This window comes from Euprymna scolopes, chromosome 26 (assembly GCF_053919585.1).
Source record: "Euprymna scolopes isolate OS-2025 chromosome 26, ASM5391958v1, whole genome shotgun sequence".
Lineage (NCBI taxonomy): Eukaryota > Metazoa > Mollusca > Cephalopoda > Sepiida > Sepiolidae > Euprymna > Euprymna scolopes.
The window spans coordinates 32,164,254-32,181,627 of NC_136507.1; the positions used below are offsets into that span (position 1 = coordinate 32,164,254).

At 31.7% G+C, this 17,374-nt stretch overlaps 1 protein-coding gene across 1 annotated transcript in view; it reads right to left on the reverse strand.

The window, feature by feature from the left end:
- Positions 1-1,618: 1,618 nt before the first annotated feature.
- The window catches only part of LOC145247974 (uncharacterized), a 536,604-nt gene continuing 520,848 nt past the window's right edge, over positions 1,619-17,374 (reverse strand). The window contains exon 4 of the mRNA XM_080109633.1: positions 1,619-2,539. Coding sequence (XP_079965759.1) covers positions 1,788-2,539 — 752 coding nt within the window. The 3' untranslated portion in view covers positions 1,619-1,787. The remainder of the gene's footprint in view (positions 2,540-17,374) is intronic.

Consider the following 17,374-nt stretch of genomic DNA (forward strand, 5'->3'; position numbering starts at 1 on the left):
TATATATACATACTTGCATACATACATATATATATATACATACTTGCATACATACATATATATATACATACATACTTTCATACATACATATATATACATACTTGCATACATACATATATACATACTTGCATACATACATATATATACATACTTGCATACATACATATATATACATACTTGCATACATACATAGATATACATACTTGCATACATACATAGATATACATACTTGCATACATACATAGATATACATACTTGCATACATACATAGATATACATACTTGCATACATACATAGATATACATACTTGCATACATACATATATATATATATATATATATATACATACTTGCATACATACATATATATATATATATATACATACTTGCATACATACATATATATATATATATATATACATACTTGCATACATACATATATATATATATATACATACTTGCATACATACATATATATATATATATACATACTTGCATACATACATATATATATATATATACATACTTGCATACATACATATATACATATATATATATACATACTTGCATACATACATATATACATATATATATATACATACTTGCATACATACATATATACATATATATATATATACATACTTGCATACATACATATATATATATATACATACTTGCATACATATATATATATATATATACATACATACTTGCATACATACATATATATATACATACTTGCATACATACATATATATATACATACTTGCATACATACATATATATATATATATATATACATACATACTTGCATACATACATATATATATATACTTGCATACATATATATATATACTTGCATACATACATATATATACATGTATGCATACATACATATATATACATGTATGCATACATACATATATATACATGTATGCATACATACATATATATACATGTATGCATACATACATATATATACATGTATGCATACATACATATATATACATGTATGCATACATACATATATATACATGTATGCATACATACATATATATACATGTATGCATACATACATATATATACATGTATGCATACATACATATATATACATGTATGCATACATACATATATATACATGTATGCATACATACATATATATACATGTATGCATACATACATATATATATACATGTATGCATACATACATATATATATACATGTATGCATACATACATATATATATACATGTATGCATACATACATATATATATACATGTATGCATACATACTTATATATATACATGTATGCATACATATATATACATATACATATACTTGCATACATACATATATATACATATACTTGCATACATACATATATATACATATACTTGCATACATACATATATATACATATACTTGCATACATACATATATATACATATACTTGCATACATACACACATATATATATATATATATATATATATATACTTGCATATATACATACATACATATATATATACATACTTGCATACATACATATATATGCATGCATACTTGTATAATACATGAAAAAAGACATTTACAAGAATACGATAACAGTAGAAACATGTCTTCATTATTATAATTTCATTATTTTATTATTTTTGAATTTCATTTTTTTTTAATTTTCTCTTAATTTTTAATTTTTTTTAGTTCTTAATTATTATTTTTTTTACTGCTTCTCATGCGTCACAGATCCGCACAAAAAAAAAAAAGTTTAAATCGTCCGAGGAGCAGCATTTTACTTGAGACTTTGAAAGATGACGATCCGGTTGCCTTCCGGATCGTTTATGTGCCAGTAGTCTGTGCATATCTTTATGATCCCGCGGATCGTGTAGACATCCTTGACGTGAACATAGAGGGCGGCCTTTTTCATTGACTGCGTTTTCAGACCGCGGTAAAAAGCGAGTACGAATTCCATCTGTGGCGAAAGCGGCATGATCGAAGTGCAGATCGTTCCCCCAGGGGTGCCCTGTTCGATGGGTTTCACCCCAAACAGTTTGCTGTAAAACTGTTCCATTACACGGAAGTTCCCTTCTTCTTGGACGAAAACTACGAGCTGGACCCCCGCCTGGGGGCAGCCAGTTTTTACTGCGAGCAGCGGCAGACTAAGACTCTCGTGTATGAAATAATGCAGCCCGTCGTCGAGGACACGGGCCACCGCACCAGGAAGCACCAAGGGTTGCCAACCGACTTCGGGGAGGCTCTGCAAGGAGCGAGCAGCGAGGAGTTGGTTGCTTCCTTGGAACTGCAATGTGATTCCGAGCACAGGAACCGGAAGCTGACTTCCTTTGCTCTGGTCAATCATTTCTTCCGCGGAGGTGGATGATGACATGGTGTGGTTCTTGTCCCCGTCATCACTCTCTCGGAGCCGAGCGAATGGAAAACAGGAGGAAAATGGTAAAATTGCAGGAACCAGGGACTGGAACAGTCTGTCGCAGTAGCCAGCTTCAATCTCGACAAAACAATGAGGAAGTGAACAGAGGAGAGCAGCTGCAAGAATAAAGAAAAATCAACGTTAATTTTATCAGCCATTTTTATTACATGCATTTTAATTAGTGCACACTTAGTAATAAAAATAATAATAGTAGTAATAATAACACCACCAATAATAATATGGGCATAACTTCCCCTTTGAAAAATCAAATATTTCGATGACAATAAAAATATTGGAGTGTGAACCATTTGATGATCATGTAATTCCGGACAATGTCTGCCTGCTAGTGTGTGTGTATATATAAGTTCATTTTTTTTTTTTTTTTTTTTTTTTTTTTAATCGCTCTGTCATAGATATTATATATCATTATATTGATATCACATATTATTACATTGATATATTATTATTATTATATTTTTATATATCATAATATACATGCATTTTAATTAGTGCACATTTAGTAATAAAAGTAGTAGTAGTAGTAATAATAACGGCATAACTTTCCCTTTGAAAAATCAAATATTTCGATGTGTGTGTATATATATATAAGTTGATTTTTTTTTTTTTTTTTTTTTTTTTTTTTTTTTTTTTTTTTAAATCGCTCTGGCATAGATATTATATATCATTATATTGATATCACATATTATTACATTGATATATTATTATTATATTTTTATATATCATAATATATCACTAGCCTGGGTACCTGGCATTGCTCGGGTGTTTGGAGTTGTGTGTTGTGTTTTGAGCCAAAAAAAAAAAAAAATTAAGGTTAGTCAATCGAAAAGAGGATGACTTTAAAAAAATATCGGCGACAAATTCGACGCCCCCCTCCCTGTAGAAAAATGCCCAGATAAGTGTGGAGGAATTAATGTTTTTAGCCAATTTTTGGATATTTGTCGTCTGAAGGGTCGAGCTTCAAAACAATACTGATCTTGTGAAAATCCGTGGCCTCTGTCGAACGTTTTAGGCAAACATACATATGTACATACATTCATTTAAACAGACAGGTGAGATTTATATTATAGATTATTATATTCTGATATTATATTGATATTATATTATATTGATATTACATATAATATTTATTATATATATATATATATATAAAAGGCAAAATGTGTGTGACCATTTTATGTATGTCTCGCAAAGGCTTTTCTCGCACACGCTCTCGGGGGGATTACGATCGCTTAGAAGTATTTATATAGGCCGTAGATAATATCTTTATTTACGTCGACTTTTACAAAATTATTGCTAGTTTGGCTTCTCGCATGTTGATTGGGCTTTTTAGTATAAATAAAGTGAAACTAAACTCAAACGGACGTGTTTTTCGGCATTGCGCCGGAAAAAACGTCCAGAAGCAAATCAGCTTTGATCAATCTTGTATATCAGACAATTGCTATTCAATCTGAACAATTGGGAGTTGGTTTCCCCCTCCCCAACATTCGTTGAGGAAAAAAGTAAAATTTGGGTAAACACACCCAACCGCTGCCTCCCAGCAAAAGTGAACTGCTTGACTTCTATTTGACCTTCTTAATTAGGTCAAATGGAAGCAGCAGAGTTAACTTTTATTGCGGACACCTGTTTTTAATAGTTATTAAATAAATAAATTCAAACATGTCTCCGTTGGATGTCGTGGTGGCCCAATGGTTAACGGTTTTTTTTTTCTTTTCTTTCTCCACACTTTAATTTCCAATTTTGCCTCAAGGGTTCGGGTTCGATCCTCATATTCACCTACCAAAACTTTTTAAAAATTATTTTAACCCCCCCCCCCCTGAGTTTTGATTTATCTCAAAACACCTGGGCATCGCTGGGTATCCCCCGCTAGTATATATATAAGTGAACGTTTCTGTGTGTGTGTCTGTGTACATTTTCCTACGGAATAATTTTGTCAATTCGAAATTTGATATACAGGGTACTGAGATTTGGGAAAATCTTTGTAATCCGCTTTTGGCCAGAAATTTGGCTGTTAAGTTGACCTGTTGAGAACTCTACCAAACTCCTCCGTCAATTTTGGGTATAAATACTTGAAATTTTAGATATAGGTTTCTTGGACATGGATCTAACTTAATAACTTGATTTGAGCCCCAAACAATAAATATAAAGGGGTCATAATAAGGGTCAAAGTTAAAAAAATTTTGACCACTGCAGTCTCTACCAAATTACTCAGACAATTTCTGGTTTAAACCTTTGAAATTTTACATAAAGGGTATTCAGAGATAGGGCAAGCTTTTTAATCGGTTTGGGTCCAAAATTTGAGCTACCAATATTATAAATGTATGTATGTATGTTTGCATATCTGCCTAAAACCTTTGACAGAGGCGACGGATTTTCACAAGATCGGTATCGTTTTGAAGCTCGACACTTCAGACGACAAATACCGAAAAATTGGCTAAAAACGTTAATTTCTTCACCTTCAACAAGGAGGGGTCGCTTTTTTTGCCGATATTTTCGAAAGTCATCCCCTTATTTAGATTGTCTAGCCTTAATTTAAACATATGTCACTTCCACTTTGATGGTGGTCGTAATAGCAAAGACGTCATGTTTTTTCTTGCTCTTTTCCTCCTTCGCGGTATGGGTTCGAGCCTGCCTTCCTACTACCATTTTTTTTTTTTTTTTTTTTTTTTTTTTTATAGCTCAACACACACCTCCAAACACCCGGGCAAAGCCAGGCTGAAATGCTAGTGTGTGTGTGTGTATATATATATATATATATATATATATATATATATATATATATATATAAACGATAAAGACTAAATAGTATATCGTCTATGGCATCATAGCGTTATGGATAAGATGCTGGACTGAAATACATAAGGTCCAGGGTTCGAGTCCTAATAACAGTCAAGCTACGCTGAAGAGGGGTCGGGACCCAAAACATGCATGTACGTAGATTACTGTTTTAAAAATAAATGAATAAATAAAAAATTTGTTTACGTCCAAAATAAAAAATGGGCAATTTCTAAAAAAAAAACAAAAAAAAAACAAACATCCGATCTTCAAGTGAAGACGCTAACCTCAATATCGTTAAAAAAAAAAAAAAAAACTACATATATACACACGCACACCTTGTTGGTATATTTGCGAAGTTTTCTAATAAGAATAATAAAAATAATATGGGTTCAACTTCCCATTTGAAAATTCAAATATTTCAGACTTCCATTAAATTTAACCCATAATCATTAGAATTTAGATTTCTTAAGATTGATCAGAGACAAATGTATGTTTCTCCCAAAAAAAAAAAAAAAAAAAAACTGTGATAAGTTTAGTATATGGAATGAAAATGGATTTGCAGAAGAAAAAAAAAAAAGGAAATGAAAATGGAGATATGTAAAGTCTGAAAAAAAAAAAAAAATCACACATGCATTTGAAAAGTTTTATTACCGCACAAGTAGAAAGGCCCGGCATATAAAATCATCAGTGGGTTCTTTGATATGACAGGGACGCGTTAAAAATGAATGTTTCTATTTAGAGCACAATTGAATCATGATACTTGACTTTTGCATTTTAAACTTTAATATATATATAAAAATAATTTTATCAATTCAGCAGAATGTTATCTACAGTGCATTGTAGACTACAATGTATTGTTGATTAAATCACTGTGGAGAGGCATGTGAAGCTTCCTCCCAATGCACTGCGATGGGTCCCCAACTAGAGCAGGCAATTAAATGATTTGATAGAAAAATGGACGATTTCATAAATTTCGATGAAAAAAAATATTGGAACATAAAACATTTGTTGATCATTCAATCTCGGGCAACATCTTTCTGCTAGTGAAATATATATATATATATATATATATATATATATATATATATATATATATACACTAGCAAAAGTACCCGTCGTTGACTGGATTCAAAAACAGCCTACAGAAAATCGACTCTGATTTATGAAAGTATAATAGGTTATGAAAAGGAAGGGTTGTAAATTTGGGTTGAATTTCGGGGTATCAAAACCAAAGCAACATATGATGAAAATAAACTAGATAAACCCCATAATGTATTATACCATACCTGTTCACACTGATACACTTATCACAATATTCTGTGGATCTATATTAAAAAAAACCTTGTTAAACTTTGTGACATATTTCCATTCTATAGAGGTCAGGTGCGAACAAACACCCCATAATTTTATTATACCATATTTCTTCAAACTGAGACATAATTATGAAAGTATACTTACGCAGATAGATATGAAAAGTCTTTATTAAAATTTGTGCCTATTTCCATTCTATGGAGGCCAGGCGCGAACGCAGACCCCACAATTCTATTATACCATCCCTATTTAAGTTAAAACATACTTATCAAAGTATTCTTATGTACATCTATATCAAAAACACTTGGAAACGTTTTTTTAATTTTTTATTTTGATACTTTGTGGACCATGCGCAAACGCAGACCCCACAATTTTAATGAACCACCGTTCTGCCAGATCAAACATACCCATTCCTGTGTCTCGATACATCTATCATTATATGTAATCAGTTTTTTTTAAAATAGTCAACCATATAGGAGCCTATTCGTAACCAAACACACGCACATACACACACACATTCAGCTTTATATATATATATATATATATATATATATATATATATATATATATGGTTGGTTTGTTTTTCTCTTCCTGATATTTATATTATACATATAAAATGACCTCATCATTGCATCAGCAAACTCGTCTCTGAATATTAGGTCTAAGTTGAAAATTGATATATAGGGTATTTGAACCGGTATCACACTTTCCATTGGGATTTTACCTGATAAAAATTATTGTTGAAGAGGTCAAAATTAAAAACAAAACAATTGACCTTGTCAAATCTGTTTGCATGCACAAATCTACATTCGTCAGTTATGCGCGTATGGATGTGGCTCAGAGATTAAGGAATGAGGCTGGAGAGTTGTAGGTTTTGGTTTCAATTCTAGTCGATGGCACTTGGATCTTTTTTTTTTTTTTTTTACTTTTCAAAATCTCTACTTTATACTGAGTATAATATAATAATCGATTGAGAATCGACTGTAATAATTGTGCAACAGAGACGAAACGTTCAAGTCATGAATGCACAAGTTCAATTATCATAACAAAACAATTTGAAACCCTTCTGATCTATTCGGGCGGAATAAAAAAAAATAGGAGGCATACTTTAGGAACGCACATCATACATATATATATATATATGTATATATATGTATGTATATATAGTAATAATTATGTCAGCCCCTTTAAGAACTCTGTTCTTATTGTTGAGCACTCTAAGTTGAAATTAAATTCGGTCAATTGAGTTCACACGTGCAGATCATAATGTTAAAATCACTCTCGCCGTCGAAACATTTACGCTTGACATAAATGTTAATTTCAACTGTATTTTTCGCGGTTAACGTTAACTGTGTGGTTTGTTCCTTGCTAATGGAGTCAGAGATGGCTTCATGTCTGGGTTCGAAGCTTCCAACCGGCTGTAATCGTAACTCCCTATACTGATGATTCCTAAAAGGATGAAACCCTAGTGTCTATAGGTACTTAAAAAAATAGTTATATATATTCCATGAACAAAGCTTCTTTCTTAGAACTGCACGCCTGTGGAATTGTCTTCCGTTTTCCTGCTTTCCGGCTGACTACAATATGGTTTTGTTCAAGTCTAAAGTAAATAAGTTCTTGATGAGCCGTTCCATATAAGTCATTAAATTTACCAAATTTTCATTACTAATGATTACTATATTGACCAACTTCTACTGTACACTCTTTAACCCTTATCCTTGAGTGGCCTCTGGGCCTTGATAATGTGGTGATGCCTTTGTAAAAAAAAAAAAAAAAAAAAAAATATATATATATATACACACACGCATTCACACGCTAAATTTGTCCATTTTTAACTTCTAATGCGCAAGTCATCTAGATCAATAAAAAAGCTAATAACACGTTTTTATAAAAAGCAACAGAACAAAAAAAAACTGAAAAAACTGATGTCCTCCCTTTGAAATATCATCAAATGCCAGTGGTCATCTCACGACATGCCACCTGTTGATTTGAATGACTTTCACGAGATTACCTTTAGAAAAAGGTCATCCGTGTAAGATAATGACCTTCAATGCCCAAAGTTTAAACCAAACACACAATAAATATATATATATGTGTGTGTGTGTGTGTGTGTGTGTGTATTTAGGCCGCATTTTTTCATTCAGGCAGATATTGTTAAAAACAAAGTTTCTGTTTACTAATACCTTTTTTATTCAATGTTTCGTATTGTATATACAAAAAAGATAATACGAAAAATTGAAGAAATAAAAAACTGTATAAACAGAAGCTTTGTGTTGATTTTAACAATGTCTGCTTAAATATATGTATGTGTGTGTGTGTATATATATATATGTGTATATATATATATATATATATATTAAAAAAAAAAAAAAAGCAGAAATGAGGAAAATCGTCTGCCTTAAACCACTAACCTAGTTCTAAAACAGATCCTTTGTTCGATAAAATGCATGCCCATTGGCTGATAGGAAGGGGGCGCGGTGGATACTAGAAAGCTGATTGGCTAACTAAAATCCTCAACATATATAAAAACAAGAAACAACCACAGAATTCGCGCATAAGCCTGACGAATCCTATAGTAGATGAAACACCGAATATTCAGTGTAGCTTAATCGCCATATATATTTTTATAAATTACTAACTATATAAATATATAATATATATATATTTATTTTACCCTTTCTTTTCGGGTCCTGGATATGACCTTAAACTATATCCAGTGGTGAGGCCCCAGCTTGCAGGCTTTCGGGAGTGTGGAGCCACCCTTCAATTGCTATTGCTCCCAGGTCCACTCTGACCCGGAGTGGTAGTACCTGTTAGGGTCCCAACTATAGGTTAAATAGAAAACCGACTTGAAAACAACAAGTATATTCTATTTAAAAAATTTTCTTAAAAATCACTGGATTCGGCATTAAATAACCTGAAAAGGGTTGATATGCCGTAAAAAAAACAAAAAAAACAACCAAAAACCACCTTTTTTTTCGAATTCTAATAGCAGTAATTAATTTCAAGGTGAAATTTATTACACTTTTATATAAACCTAAATCAATTCTATATTTACATATTGTTCTTTGCACGGTTATTTTCACTTTTTTTTTTTTTGTTCCAAACACGGAGTATTGCCATTTGGGATCGTGTATAACAGGATAATGTGGGGAGTTGAGCAGTAAGATTTCTATTGACATTACATTTATTATTCTGCGGGTTATCACGATCAAGGGACCAGGAAACTGGGAGTGAATTCCAAAGTGACTATTAGAGGACAATGTTTTTCAGCATCAACAGCAGGGCGTATGACCAAGATCAAAGTGTAGTATCTGTTCTTCAGATGCTGCACTCCAATTTCTTGTTCTCTGTCAGTGGAGGAGAAATCCTTCACGACTGAGACAATTTTTATTTTTGTTCCTTTTCTCCACGTTAAAAAACGACCCTGGTGTCTAACTCTGTCCCGTGGGGAGGCATTGTAAATAGGAACAGCAGGGCGTCAACAGTAAAAGGGAGAGGTTTTTGTAACTTATTGAGTTAGTTTGGGGTATATGCACGGTCATGTTCACATTCCAATTAAATCTTGTAAAAAAAAAAAAAATTTGAATCAGGAATTTAGTATGGAATCAGTAAATTCTATCGGGATCGGGGGGGGGGGGAGAACTATTGGAATCGTCCTATCTCTATCATGCAAACATTGCCGTGTTTGAATATATGGTTAAGTGGCAGTTTCACCGCTCACTCATTTTTCGACCAAATTTGAAACAATTTTTACAATTTATAAATCATCTTCTCAGCTATATTGTGAAAAACAAAATTTCACTTTTCGTTCAGTAAAACAAAAGTTATGACGAATTTTCTGGTGTTCAAAATCGTAAAAATATGTCAGGAGGTGAGAGGTTTTCATAGCAATCACGTCGCTGCTACTAATTCACCGCTGTCTCGAAAAGAGATGTCACAAGTGGAACAGAGAAAATGAAAGCATGAAAGGGAGATAATTGGGAGGGATTTATTGAAAGCAGACGAGTGTCGTACATTGTTATTACATATGTTCATGGAGACAAAAAAATAAAACGAAATTAAACAAAGAAGTGAATTTATTGGAAGCCTGGAAAAATCATGGATTACAATAGAAAAATACGAGCATGAAAAGTAATATGGTTAAGCTTAAACATGGAAAAGTAAAGGACTAGTTAAAACTGGAAAAGGAAAGGATCAAAATATTCCAGTAAATAATATAATAAATTTATAACTTAAAATATTGCAGCATTAAGAATTTAAAAAAAAATTCAATTTATAACATTATATAATCAATTGTTAATACTGCAATATTTTAAGTTATAAATTTATTATATTTTTTACTAGAATATTTTGTACTTTTCTTTTCCAGCTAACTAGTCTTTTACTTTTCCATGTTTAAGCTTAACCATATTACTTTTCATGTTCCCTGTAGAAAAGTGCCCAATTGAAGGCGAAAGAATTAATGTTTTTAGCCGACTTTTTGATATTTGTCGTCTGAACGATTGAGCTTCAAAACAATACCGATCTCGTGAAAATCCGTTACCGCTGTCGAAAGTTTTAGGCAGACATACATACATTTAAACAGATAGGTGAGATTTATATTATAGACTAGCGGGGATACCCGGCGTTGCCCGGGTGTTTGGAGGTGTGTGTGCTCGGGCGGGGTGAGGGGGGAAGGGGTAAATAAAAACAAAATAATAAGCAAAGTAATAACCCTGTTTAAATATTATATAAAAAATTGTGGTCTGGGTGTTTGTGTCGGGGCGGGGATTAAAAAAAAAATGTTTTGGTAGGTAGGTAGGTAGGTAGGATCGAACCCGAAGCTTTGAGGCGAAGTTGGAAAATAAAGTGTGAAAAACGTGACACGTTAACCGCTCGGCCAGCAAGAAAGAGTAACTGAAAGATGTTTGAATTTATTTAAGTAGAAACAGAATTGACAGGTGCCCGCACTTAATGACTTAATGAGGTCAAATAGAAGTAGCGGACTGAGGGGCAGTTTTTTTTTCGGGGGGGGGGGGTTGTTTACCCAACTTTGGCTGGTTTTGTTTCCCCAAGATGTTGGGGGGAAACCAGCTCCCCATAAAGAGGGGATTGTCCAAATTGAATAGCAATTGTCTGATATAAGGAGAAACTCCGCATTGATCAATGCCAGTTTCGAATTAGTTTCGCTTTTATACGAAAAAGCCAAATCAACACGCGGCGATCAAAAAAAAATCTCGAAAATAGCACGTAAAAGTCGGGCAAGTTAAAGATAGACGCGACTCCCGTTCTTAAGTTGTAGATAATGATTTAGACAGCATGCAAAAAGTTTAAAGGAGTGAGCTGACCGAGCCCCCCCCCCCTCTAAGAGCCTTTTGCGGACATACAGAAAAAGTGCACAAACTAACACACACATTTTAGCTTATATATATATATATATATAGATGGCCGATGGCTTAGAGTTTTTTTTGTTTTCTTTTCTTTTCAATCTGATGATATAAAATTTTTAACTTTTAATTCTCATTTTTTTTTTTCATTTATTATATATTAGTGATGGGACGATCTCAATGTTTTTTGATTTCGATATAGTTACCGATTCCAATTGTTTTAAAATTTCTAAATAGTTTGTTATAAATTTTTTTTCGATTATCATTAAAAAAAAACAAACAAAAAAAAAACATTTAATATATACATATATTTTCGCAAACATGCAAATACACTTGTGGGGGATGATCTGGATTTTAAGTTTACTGACGGTTTCAAATCAATAAATCATTTTATCATTAATACCAGAAATGGAAAATTAAGTTTTCAAAAATTAAATTAAAGGAATCGTTTTAGGTATCGGAAAAATGCACCAATTATTCTAATTCCGATACCTAAAAATGTTCCGAATTTTCTGATTTCGATTAATCATCCAATTTCCGACCTAGCTCTATTTACGTATCGAGCACTTATTGAAAATATTTACTTATATATTATGTATCTACATAAAATAATATATATATATATATATATATATATATATATATATATATATATATATATATAATGGTCACCCACGTACAGTACTGTTTTGTTGTATCACAACTTATCAGTGTGGCTAGACATACACCTTTCGCCAGGCGTGGATCAAACCTACAACCGTTGTTGACAGTCAGCAGCTCTAACCATCGGGCTACAAATAAGTGCCCGTAAATATTTCCCCTCACGTCTATTAAATAAACAACTTGCCCATCACACAGTGCTCAAACCATCAGTTTGTTTACAAACAAACTAATAGTGGGCGTCGCTTAATTGCTTAAATACGCGTCGGGTGAAAATATATTTATAAAGTGCTCAACTCAAAGGGGAGGGGGGCTTAATAGTCATCCACATACAGTACTGTTTCGTTGTATCGTTGTATCACAACTCATCAGTGTGGCTATATATATATATATATATATATATATATATATATTTCTGTGGAAATTTATTTTCTTATAATATATACCAATCCTTATTTAAGAAGCTCAATGTAATTGTAGAGCAATATAGTTCATGATGTTGACCATCTTATAATTTATTCGTTTTAATTCAGTTGACATTCACAAAGTGATTGATTTTGCGCTACGAAACAGGCACTGTCAAGAATTGTAAATGTCAACTGAATTAAAGGAATGAATTATAAGATGGTCAACATCATGAACTTTGGAATATAGTCTTTTGTCATTTATTCACTAATATATAATAGATTAAGGAAGTATATGCTCTTAAGGTATATCTTTCATAATTATATTTCGAATTGTAACAAATATTAAGTTCAATGGAAATTAAATTTCCACCATCAGAGCACATATACCGTTATTTATCATTCCAAAAGCTAAAAAATGGAATCGATTCCAACTCATAAACTTGTATTTATTTTTTGTCTATCCGAATTCATTTTTCAATCCATATATTAAACTTTCTAGAAGTTATTTGACGAATATGCAGTTGTCTCTGAAGAGTTGTTTAATAATTTTGTTATTTAACAATATAACAGAAAAAGGTTGAAAAATATATGACGATGGAGGGGTCTAGATTTTGATGGAGAAGACTGTGAGGAGAGCGATGGAAAGAAAACAAATGAAATAAAGAAAAAATGGGAAAAGTAGGAGGAGTTGCAATGAAGTGTAAAAGTGAAGAGAGAGAAAAAAAAGGATGAAGAGGCAGTAGTGACGATATGAGGCAGAGGAGAGATAAATAATAAAAAAACACATTGAAGGGAGGAGATATTTATTTTTAATGGAGAAGACAAAGATTGAGAAATAGATAGACAGAAAGAAATAGATAGATAGAAAGATATAGAGATATAGATAGATAGAGAGAGAGAGAGAGAAAATTGTAGATGGGAAATATTTATTTTTAAAAATGAACTCAAAAGCGAACATTATTTGATAACAGCTGTCCCAGTTAATCGAATAATTCATTAGGAAACATGAAAGAATTTTATTCGATTTCGAAAAAAAATAAAAATAAAAATAAATAAATTAAAAAATATTACTGCCATTACAATCATCAGAAGAGGAGGAAGGACCATAATGAAATTCAAGATGGCGCTCCCAAACTTCATCAAGCATCACAAAATCCATGCATTAAAATCAATTTACAGAAATCCTTTTCAAAATCATATCAGCAAGATGGTGAAAACTTAAATGGATTTAACACAATCATATTCATGAGTTGAGCGGACTTAAAAAAAAAAAAAAAAGAGAAAAAAAAGAAATCTTCCATTTGGTTAAGCGATAAGGTGTTATATTTGAAAGGAAGTTGAACTGGAAGTCGATATGATAGCTGTAAGTAATTAGTTAATAAGATAAAATGCTTTTATCTTTACGAGCGAGCAATGAACAGCTTCTCATCAGATCAGAATCGCCTAGATCAAATCTCTCTCCAACTTTTACAGGTCACAAGTTAATTGAACACGACAGCAGATACACCTAGCATTGCCAGGTTGTTAAATACGTTCAATTTTTTTTTTTTTTTTTTGACACGAGTGAACTTTATTTTTTTTTTGTTTTTTTTTTCATTTTCGAAAGAGACAATACAAAATTTAATGATTTTTTTTTTTTCCAAACCAAAGTTTTATCGTAATTCAAAAACAAAACCAATAACAGCCATTGTGAAGATACACCTGAAGAAAGTCTAAGGTTACATCTGCCGAAACGTTGTGAGAATAGCACTCAAGATGAGAACAGCAGTGCAACCAATACAAATTATCAACCCTCATCTAAAAAAAAACAAGTTCAGTAAAGGTGTTCGAACTTTTTGAGATGAGGATTGATTATTCATATTATTTGGACTCTTCGGACTACTGTTCTCATCTTGAGTGTCATTTGCACAATTTTTCAGCCGATGTAACTTCCAACATTCTTCAGGCGTATTAAAGACTCGTGGCACAGCAGATAGAGTACTTGGTAAAAAAAAAAAAAAAAAAAAAAAAAATCCAGTTGTAAAATGTTACTCTTTTGGAGATTTGAAGGTTCAATCCTCAGTGCGAGCAACATCCAAAATACAATTGCAATCTACTCGGTCATGGCTGACGGAACAAAAGCATGCTACTCCATGGATTAAATAAAGAGTTCCATTTGAAACTACGTGCAGATTGTAGAGACTGAGAGCAAGATTCCAGAGTTTAACGAGATACACCTGAAGAAGGTCGGAGGTTATATCGACCAAAACGTTGTGCAAATAACACTCAAGATGAGGATAGTAGTCCGAAAAATCAAAATATGAAGTTCTGTAAAATAACACAATAGAAACTTATGGAAAATTTATTGAAATTTTACAAATATTTCAAATTATTATTTTTATAATTTCTATAATATAATACTCTGTGGATTGTGCGCCTTTGCCTGAATTTTGTCTTCACCGATTGGATGATTCCATCTTTAAAAAAAGAAATAACAGGCGAACATATATATTAGTGTTGGGACGATTAATCTGAATTGGAATTGGGAATCAGAAAACTCAGAAGATTTGGGGGTATCGGAATTAGTATTGGAATTGGAAATATTTTTGCCTATTTTCCGATGCCAAAACGATTCTTTTAATTGTCTTTTTTATTTGATTTTGTTTAAAACAAAATCTTCCATTGCTGATAATAATGATAAAATAATAAATATTTATTGATTTAAAAATATACCAGTAAAGCTAAAATCGATAGATCATCCTCCATAAGTGTATTTTGACGTTTAAGAAAATATCTGCATATTTAACGTTTTTATGAAAATCGGAAAATAACAATCCTATAGTTAAATAATTTCAGATTTATAAAGAATCTGAATCGGTAATTGTATCGGAATCGGGGAAAAATATTGGAATCCTCCCATCACTTATATATATATATATATATATATATCAAATTTTAGTCATTCAATAAATTTAAAAATTCATGACGTGAAATGGTTAAATTTCAAATCAAAAGATTTTTATTATTCTATGTAAGACAAAGAATACATTTGAGATATTATAACCCCTTATCCTATAGGATTTCGATGTGGATTACTCAAAATACAGTTTGGATCACTTTACCACACTGCTATCAAAGACATTGACTTTGGATTTTACCAGGCAATTTGGATGTGGATTTTTATCTACTTTTCATTACTTAAATAACTTTTAATTGTGATTTTGCATGTCTCACTGACTTTAGCAAATAATGTGTAAACCATTATTATTTGCTAATATTTTCTCCTCTGACATCGAAATCCTATAGGATAAGGAGTTATAATATATCAAACGTATTCTTTGTCTTACATAGAATAATAAAAATCTTTTGATTTGAAATTCAAACATTTCACGTCATAAATTATTAAATTCATTGAATGACTAAAATTTGATTTATTTGCTCTATCTTGTATATCGAGCAATTTTTATTTAGATGAGATAGTACTTATAGAATATTACTGCCAATAATATTTTGTAATAATCACACGTTTCCATACCAGTTGATTGCTAGATAATTTTATTCTAAAGTGTGTGTGTATATATATATATATATATATATATATATATATATATATATATACACACACACACACACACACACACACTAGAGATTATTCCAAGGGTTTAATATATTTAAAATCAATTAACCAATGGTAATGTACATATATCAATAAGAATTTAAGCCATGTAAATTGACTCAAATATTAAGCAACATGATTAACATTTCCGTAATCGTACATACACATATATATATATATATATATATATATATATATATATATATATATATATATATACTGGCAAAATGTCTGTCAGCTGGACATGTTAAAAGCACGAGAGGGGGTGGTAATCGCTGCCTGATGTTGAGATAGTACAGACTTTGTATTTTTTTTTCAAACATATCTGATGAGATGAATGGTTGTTAGTATTAGGAAGAAGTATTTTAGAAGAAATACGAAAAAAAAGCGGGGGTTGAGGTAGGAGATAATAAGGGGGAGGGAGACGGGTATTGACAATATTTCAGTTTTGAGGGTTAAGATACATTAGATTGTATTGTGTGTGGGGGGATATTAGATTCAGGTAGGCGTGGGTGGAGATATATGGATATAGGGAGGTGGAGGTGGAGAGGATGGTAAAGAAAAAGGAAGGTGGGTAAGGAGAGGAGGGGGAGTTTCAATTTTTAGGTTTTAAATTTTAACTGCCTATTGCTTGTTCCGTAAGGTATATTAAATAGATGAGAGAGAGAGAGAGAGAGAGTTAGTGTAGATGTCATGTCTTTTGACAGGTACAGGGTTCATTTAAAATTTTCGTAGTCGCTATGCGTCGACTTGTCCATTTCAGTTTACAGTGGGTTGTTTTTTTATAATACATACATTAACGCACGCGCAAAT